Source organism: Neolamprologus brichardi, chromosome 14 (genome assembly GCF_056152115.1).
Source record: "Neolamprologus brichardi isolate AB-2024 chromosome 14, ASM5615211v1, whole genome shotgun sequence".
Taxonomy (NCBI): domain Eukaryota; kingdom Metazoa; phylum Chordata; class Actinopteri; order Cichliformes; family Cichlidae; genus Neolamprologus; species Neolamprologus brichardi.
The window spans coordinates 504,029-512,500 of NC_142117.1; the positions used below are offsets into that span (position 1 = coordinate 504,029).

General features: G+C 53.0%; 1 protein-coding gene across 1 annotated transcript in view; it reads right to left on the reverse strand.

The window, feature by feature from the left end:
- Positions 1–528: 528 nt before the first annotated feature.
- The window catches only part of asph (aspartate beta-hydroxylase), a 21,946-nt gene continuing 14,002 nt past the window's right edge, over positions 529–8,472 (reverse strand). The window contains exons 8-14 of the mRNA XM_087851405.1: positions 5,510–5,593; positions 5,344–5,396; positions 5,180–5,257; positions 3,608–4,364; positions 3,084–3,113; positions 2,933–2,980; positions 529–2,053 (exon numbers count right to left, since the gene is read on the reverse strand). Of these exons, the coding sequence (XP_087707531.1) occupies positions 2,046–2,053; positions 2,933–2,980; positions 3,084–3,113; positions 3,608–4,364; positions 5,180–5,257; positions 5,344–5,396; positions 5,510–5,593 (1,058 nt within the window). The 3' untranslated portion in view covers positions 529–2,045. The remainder of the gene's footprint in view (positions 2,054–2,932; positions 2,981–3,083; positions 3,114–3,607; positions 4,365–5,179; positions 5,258–5,343; positions 5,397–5,509; positions 5,594–8,472) is intronic.

Below are 8,472 nucleotides of genomic sequence, written 5' to 3' on the forward strand. Positions count from 1 at the left end.
TTTTGGCCTCAGCGAGACTTCGTTTGATTACAAAAAAACTAATTCATTTTGTACTTTTTGTTTTATATCTTATGTATTTGTATTATTTGGTTTTGATGTACAGCACTTTGCGTCAGCTGTGGTTGTTTTAAAGTGTGTTATATGATGATGATAATTACACAAATGTATTCAAAAATTCTTGTTCTTCTGTTTTTAAACTAAGTTCAACAACATGTTTCTGCAAAAAGAAGAAAAAAATTGAACATGGAGAGAAAAATCATTGAAATTCTGTAAAATAGCCAAAAAGCACAGAAGCACGGATTTGTTTCTGTGACAGGACAGTGGGACATAGAGCTGTAATCACACAGTGACCCACTGTGGCTGTTTCACACACAGCCGTCTGACAGCGCTGTGCAGCTCGACGTCACATGTTGGAGGATTCTCTATACCATCACAGCATCGATTACTAAATAAGTCTTGTGTTGTGACGAGGCTTCACACAGGTAAACAACAGGTAAACAACAACAACTAAATAAACAGGCACTGCTGTGTTGTCCCAAATCGTTTATTGTAGCTCCCAGAACAGAAAAACTTCCCACTTCATGATCATTTAGTCAGCACAGTGTCACACCTGCACACTCAACCATAATCTGAGGGCTGTGGCTCAAAGACAGCATGTCATGGAAGAGGGTGGCCACGCCCCCTCCACTCCTCTGTCATCATTGATACTTTGTTGCATAGTGTTCATCAGAAGCTGCCTGTGCGCCACAACCCTCTGAGACGTGAACGTGACCTGTGACCAGGGCCGAGTACTGAAAAACAGTGTTTCTCTGTTTGTGCTTCACAGGACAAAGTCAGCAAACAGCTTATGGCTTAGTACAAAGCACCGCAAGCATCATAAGAATTCTTCTCATCTCTCCAAATTCTTTTTAAAAAATCTATTAAAAAATCTAAAAGTTGTCTCTCAGTAAAGATTCTACTTTTCAATGTTACAAAGGTTCAGTTCACATTGAGTTTCAGCAAACGGAAACACCAGCTAGTGTTACAGGAGAAAGAGCTGTCGCACCCCTAACAAACAGTTACAGTAAGTGAGGACCACACGTAGTGTTTACTGATTCCTACAGCGTTTTCACATCATCATCCTCGAGTGAAGCAAGGTGACTTATGTTTACAGAACAAACAGAAACGATGTTTGAGTCTACATCTGGCCTTCAAAATAAGATTTGACATTATTGTGTGTGACAGGGTGGCGTTAAGCCTCTACGGAGAGGCTGGATTTCCACAGGAATGAGCCACTGTTATAAACGTGGAGGGGCGCAGCGTCCGTGCTGCCCTCACAGTTCAGCTGTGCGAACAGAAGATCCAGCTGGGAGTCGACAGAATACAGTTTGATGTAGTGAGATAACAAAAAGAGTCAAACACAGTCTGCAAAACTAAACTGCAGCTCACACAACAAGAAGGAGAAGCAAAGATCTGTCAGCACATAACATTACTCACAAACACAGTTCATGTGTTAGCATATGGCTCATCCTGGAGTCGACACTGAGTGGTAAATTCACCTGATGCTAAGGAGGAGGAGGGGGAGGAAGGAGGTGGGTGACGCGCGTCACACCTTTGCATAGAGTCCTCTCTACACCGAGCAGCAGCTTCGGCTCGGGGATTTGATTTGGTTGCTCCAACACTTTAAAGTGTGAAGCTTCTTAACGTGCAGCTCCAGCTCTTTGCTGAGAGGTACAAGACTGCGAGTGCAGCACACACTCGTACGTCACAGGGAGTGGACATCTGCCCAAACACTCAACTAAAACACCCTGAAGGAAACAGGAAAACAAAGAATGAGCCAAAACCTGAAAGAAACAACAAAGGTAAAGGAAGCATATTAGTGAACATCATCACACACTGACACTAAAAGGGAAATTTAAAGGGAGGGGTGAAAATGGGGGGAGAGGGGCGATTGTTGCCGTGACAACTCAATCATTTCTCTGGAGAGGGGCATCATCATCTGAGCTCAGATGGTGCTGATGCAGTGTCAGTGGTCCCTGCTCCATCACAGCGACGACTGCCGTGGCCTACGTTTCTGTGGACGCAAGAGCAGAGAGACGATTGGTCAGTGTTCACAGGTGACCTGTCCTCCACCAAAGTACGCCGTGAACCACCCCCCCTTCATCTCTGTTACACATCGTCTGCTCCCAGCTGTTGGTGGCTAATCTAAGCTTTACTTCCACTTTCCCACGCCGTCAGGCTGATTGTGACGTCACCGGTCTAGGCCCTCTGGCCTTCTTCACGTACTTTACATCTCACTGTGCATCTGTCATTGTTCCTTGCAGACATCTTTGTGCACCCCCCCTCCTTCCCATCGCTGCATCTTCATCTCCACCCAGCGCCTGGACTCGGGGTCCCACCCTAATCCTCATCACGTTCTGCTGTGATGGTTCGCTAAGTCTGACCGCCTCACCTCAAACTGACCTATGCACATCAATAAATCGTGTTTCATTCCTGCTAATGATCTTTATTGCAACCCTGTGGGTGACAGAGGGGCTGAATCAGGTGACCATGAAGCCCCCACATTTGCATGTAGTTCCTCAGGTAGGTGATGTCAAAGAAACAGACTGGACCAGCCTCTTGCTCTGCTCTGTGGTGCAGTCTGATGCTCCACAGCTGCAGATTAACATCCTTCAACCAGCTACAGCACGTGGAGCTGTTTAAACAGCTGACTAGGACTACCTCCTGACTCATCACTGCACTGCTGCACGAAGATAAAGTCAGCAGCTGCCGGTCGTCTGATTAAAAGAGCACACAGCAGCTGTGTGACCTTTCACCTAGCTGTGCTAAGACTGATTTCCCTGTTCAAACTACGACTGCAGGGAGTCGGGCAGAGATGCATTTTATACGTTAAATTTAGGGAGTCTGATTCTTCAAATCTTCTAATGGGACGTGAAGCCATGAAACTGGTTACCTGTAGGCTCGTCTTTCCACAGATCCTCCATCTCAGGAGCCCTCGCTGCTGCAAAAACAGAAACACATGCTGAAGTAGAGCGAGAACAACAGTCACAGCCCTCTGAAGGCACAGCGAAGTTCAGCTTTCAGGAATAAAACGTGTCACTCACCACCACCATGTGCTGCTTCTTCTTCTGCCGCTGTAAAAACATTTAAACAACATTATTCTCCTGAAAGTCAGTCTGCCTCAGCACGGTGTTGGTGCTGGCAGTAACTTGTATAGATCACAGGAGTGAGAGGATGATAAGCTGATCAGTGCTGTTGGTCAGCTAGCACACGTGGCTCTCATGAGCTTCCTGGACTTTGATCTGTCCTGATCAGCTATCAGTGCTGATGGAGACATGAGACAGGCTCATGAGTGGAAATGGATTTGTTACAGTGACCTCCATGACCACTCAACAGTTCCTCTGAGGTTAAACTACACCCCACAGACAGTGTCAGCACCCACACATGAGCCATGCTGCTGATGCGGCATTACCTTGGCCTCCAGTAACACTGTGAGGAACCTTGGAGTCATTTTGGACCAGGACATGTCCTTCAACGCACAAAAACAAATATGCTTTCCTGTGTTGGAAACTTTAACTGATACGTGTCAGTGTGTACCGTCTCCTTTTCTCAGGAGCTTCAGTCTTACCTGGTTCTGTTTCCTCCTCAGTTATTTCTTCCTCTGGTGTCTCTTCCTCTACTTCAGCTTGCTCCTCAACAGCGTCTGTTAAAGGAGCCTCTTGCTCCTCTACAGGAGCTTCCTCAGCAGCTTCTTCTGCATGTGCTGCCTCCATTTCTTCTGCCTCAGATTCTTCTGCAGCTTCTTCCTCCTCAGCAGGTTCCTCTGATGGAGCAGCCTCCTCCTCCTCCTCTTCTACTGCTGCCGTCTCCTCGTAAGCTTCTTCCAAGCGAGCAGCCTCCTCTTCAGTTCCCTGTGCAGGAGCAGCCTCCTCTTCTTCAGGTGGCTCCACAACAGCTTCCTCTGTAAGAGCTGTCTCCTCAGCCACCTCCTCGTCTGTGTCCTCCACTGAATCAGCGAGAGACTCTTCCACCTCTGCTGCAGCTTCATCCTCGGTCTCCTCTGTGGCCTCCTCCACATCCTCCTCCACAGCCTCCTCTACAGCCTCCTCCGTGGCCTCCTCCACAGCCTCCTCCGTGGCCTCCTCCACAGCCTCCTCTGTAGCCTCCTCCACAGCCTCCTCTGTAGCCTCCTCCGCGGTTTCCTCTGTAGCCTCCTCCACAGCCTCCTCTGTGGCCTCCTCCACAGCCTCCTCTGTGGCCTCCTCCACAGCCTCCTCTGTGGCCTCCTCCACAGCCTCCTCTGTGGCCTCTGTTTCTGTTTCCTCCTCCTCCTCTGCAGGCTGGTCTCCCATCATCTCCTCTGCAGCTGGCTCTTCTTCAGCAACCTGAATCAGCACATTAAACCATATTCAGACGTTATAGTTTTGCTGCATCTTACAGGCTGCACCAACTATAGGGATTCCTGTCACTACAGCGTTACCGGCTCTTTAACCTGAGCCGTGTCTTTATAGTTCAGGCTAACGTGGACCTTCCCTGCACATGGACCAATCAGGCTGTCAGCATGACTCTGGACCACACTTCTGTTTATGCAGGGAAAGTGTCACATGAGCCAGTGAACAAACGAAGAACATGGCGTTCCCATGGCAGGATGAACTGAGCAGAACATAGAGGACACTGGGATTGTTGTGTTTGTGAGGAACATGTGTTACTGTGTGCTGTATGTGTGAGGATGCTTCTGTCAGACTGATTGGGGGACACAGATCATCAGAGACACACAGAGTTTGTTCTGCATGATGTGGCTGTTTCAGTTTCCTTCAAAGCTCAGGCCGGCCCTACTGCAGCCCACCCAGCAGCTTTGGGAAACACACTAATTTTGGACTTTTTACTACATGTTCATAACTTTTAGAACTTTTTCAGTTCTGGGTCCATCCATACGCCAACGCAATGAAGTGAAAGGTAAACAGCTACATGACAGACGTTCCTGTTTTCTACCACAGAAACATGGATTTGTTTATGTCCATGTTCTGTGGATTAAAGAAACTAATTCTAATCTAAAAGTGTCAAATAAAGTCAAATAAAAGTGAATAAATGAACCTTTTCACCAAAGTGCAGCTCAGAGTTTCACAAGTGAAAGAGTCTCTGCTCCGTCTACTCCTCGACACACTGACATGGCAGCACACTAATAGCAAACACACATCACCTCCTCTTCCTCGACAGCAGCATCCTCCTCTTCTGCAGCAGGCTCCTCCTCCAGCACCTCTGGCTCCTCCTCAATCACCTGAACAACAACAGGTAGACCACCAAAGTGTCATCAGCAGGAAGGAAGCGCAACAGAAATAAGAGTGAAAGGTTTGTCAGTATAACCTCATCGGCCTCAGGAGGAGCCACAGGAGCTGATTCTGATGCAGCTTCAGGCTCTGAGGAAACACAAAGTTCACACTGTCAGACTCTCTAAGCACTTCCTGTGACTGATGTGTCTTTACACACTGAGTATATCTCACTGACAGCTGACTCTGCTGTCCACACATACCTGGTGGTGAGGGTGCAGCTGTGTCTTCTGCCACAGCAGCTTCAATCACATCTTCCACAGGAACAGGGTCAGGCTCCACAGCAGCTGAGGAAGCAAACACACGTGCAGATCACAGCCTTCATCTTCATGTGTAACCAAGGACCCTGTGGAAGTGTCCTTAGTGTTTCAGTCCTCGTCCGTCACCTTCAGGGTTGTGTTACCGCCAACACAGACACTTATTTAACGCTCTGGTACGTCCGATGAGCCCGACACAGCGAGGTCCTGAGCCCGATGCAGCGAGGTCCTGAGCCCGCCACAGCGAGTCGAGAGCCCCACGCAGCGAGGTCCCGAGCCCCACGCAGCGAGGTCCCGAACCCCACGCAGCGAGTCCTGAGCCCGACGCAGCGAGTCCTGAGCCCGACGCAGCGAGGTCCTGAGCCCGCCACAGCGAGTCGTGAGCCCCACGCAATGAGGTCCTGAGCCCGCCACAGCGAGGTCCTGAGCCCGCCACAGCGAGTCGTGAGCCCCACGCAGCGAGTCCTGAGCCCGCCACAGCGAGTCCTGAGCCCGACGCAGCGAGGTCCCGAGCCCCACGCAGCGAGGTCCCGAGCCCCACGCAGCGAGGTCCTGAGACAGCCACAGCGAGTCCTGAGCCCGACGCAGCGAGTCCTGAGCCCGACGCAGCGAGGTCCTGAGACAGCCGCAGCGAGGTCCCGAGCCCCACGCAGCGAGGTCCCGAGCCCCACGCAGCGAGGTCCCGAACCCCACGCAGCGAGTCCTGAGCCCGACGCAGCGAGTCCTGAGCCCGACGCAGCGAGTCCTGAGCCCGACGCAGCGAGGTCCCGAGCCCGACGCAGCGAGGTCCCGAGCCCCACGCAGCGAGGTCCCGAGCCCCACGCAGCGAGGTCCTGAGACAGCCACAGCGAGTCCTGAGCCCGACGCAGCGAGTCCTGAGCCCGACGCAGCGAGGTCCTGAGACAGCCACAGCGAGGTCCTGAGCCCACCACAGCGAGTCGTGAGCCCCATGCAGCGAGGTCCCGAGCCCCGCGGAGCAAGGTCCCGTGCCCCACGCAGCGAGGTCGTGAGCTCGACGCAGCGAGTCCTGAGCCCCACGCAGCGAGTCCTGAGCCCGACGCAGTGAGGTCCTGAGAAAGCCACAGCGAGTCCTGAGCCCCACGCAGCGAGTCCTGAGCCCGACGCAACGAGGTCCTGAGACAGCCACAGCGAGGTCCCGAGCCCCACGCAGCGAGGTCGTGAGCCCGCCACAGCGAGTCCTGAGCATAACACAGCGAGGTCCTGAGACAGCCACAGCGAGGTCGTGAGCCCGCCACAGCGAGTCGTGAGCCACACGCAGCGAGGTCCCGAGCCCCACGCAGCGAGGTCGTGAGCCCGACGCAGCGAGGTCCTGAGACAGCCACAGCGAGGAACCGAGCCCCACGCAGCGAGGTCCCGAGCCCCACGCAGCGAGGTCTCGAGCCCCACTCAGCGAAGTCCCGAACCCCACGCAGCGAAGTTCCGAGCCCGCACCGAGGTCCCGAGCCCCACGCAGCGAGTCCTGAGCCCAACGCAGCGAGGTCCTGAGACAGCCACAACGAGGTCCTGAGCCCCACGCAGCGAGGTCCCGAGCCCCACGCAACGAGGTCGTGAGCCCGACGCAGCGAGTCCTCGAGCCCGACGCAGCGAGGTCCTGAGACAGCCACAGCGAGGTCCCGAGCCCCACGCAGCAAGGTCCCGAGCCCCACGCAGCGAAGTCCCGAGCCCAACGCAGCGAGTCCTGAACCCCACGCAGCAAGTCCTGAGCCCGACGCAGCGAGGTCCTGAGACAGCCACAGCGAGGTCCTGAGACAGCCACAGCGAGGTCCCGAGACAGCCACAGCGAGGTCCCGAGACAGCCACAGCGAGGTCCCGAGCCTCACGCAGCGAGTCCTGAGACAGCCACAGCGAGGTCCCGAGCCCGCCACAGCGAGTCGTGAGCCCGACGCAGCGAGGTCCCGAGCCCCACGCAGCGAGTCCTGAGCCCGACACAGCAAGGTCCTGAGACAGCCACAGCGAGGTCCCGAGCCCCACGCAGCGAGTTCCTGAGCCCCACGCAGCGAGGTCCTGAGACAGCCACAGCGAGGTCCCGAGCCCGATGCAGCGAGGTCCCGAGCCCGCAGCGAGGTCCCAAGCCCGCAGCGAGGCCCTGAGCCCGACGCAGCGAGGTCCCGAGCCTGCAGCGAGGTTATTGATGCAGCTCTCAGTCAGAACGAGGATCGACTTCACTCCTTATCACGTGCCTTGGTTCAGTAACAGGAGCGCAGGCAAACGGTCTCACTCCCAAAGCGTATCATTTTACGCTCGGTGACAAATCATCGCTATATTACGCTTCCAGGCATCAACACGTCCCAATGTTACGAGATCGTAAAAATGAGGAAACATGAGAACCGTTTGGAATGAATCTACACATGTACGTTTTACTTAAATTATGGTTAGGGAAGGTTAGGGCTGGAATACATGGCTGGGACGTGTATGCTGCTGGATCTCATCCATAACTCGGTGCGTAGCATAAGAACGCAGAAGGTCACCTTAAGCGTTCCTCAGGAATGCCGCGGGACGTGACAAATCGTTGGGATGTCACGCCTCTGGAGTGAAGACGGACTGTCGCTCTTTTGAATGAAAAGCAAACTGAGATTGTGGTGTTTGATAGTCATGTCCCTCAGGACCAACTAGCCGCTCTATTTGGCCCTTGCCAGCTTCCTGACAATGGGAGCAATCTCCGTGTTTTCCTGGACAGTTCATTTAAGCTGGATAACAAGTGTCCTCAGTAATCTTTTACCAGCTGTGCCAAATCTCTGAAAAACCTATCCATGCTTTTGTGACTTCCACATTAGACTACTGCATTTCCCTTCACTCTGGTCTCCAATCCGTCCACCTTCATAGACTTCAGCTTGTTGCTGCGGCTAGTCTCCTAACTGGAAAATTTGCTTCCATTACTCCGGTTCTTG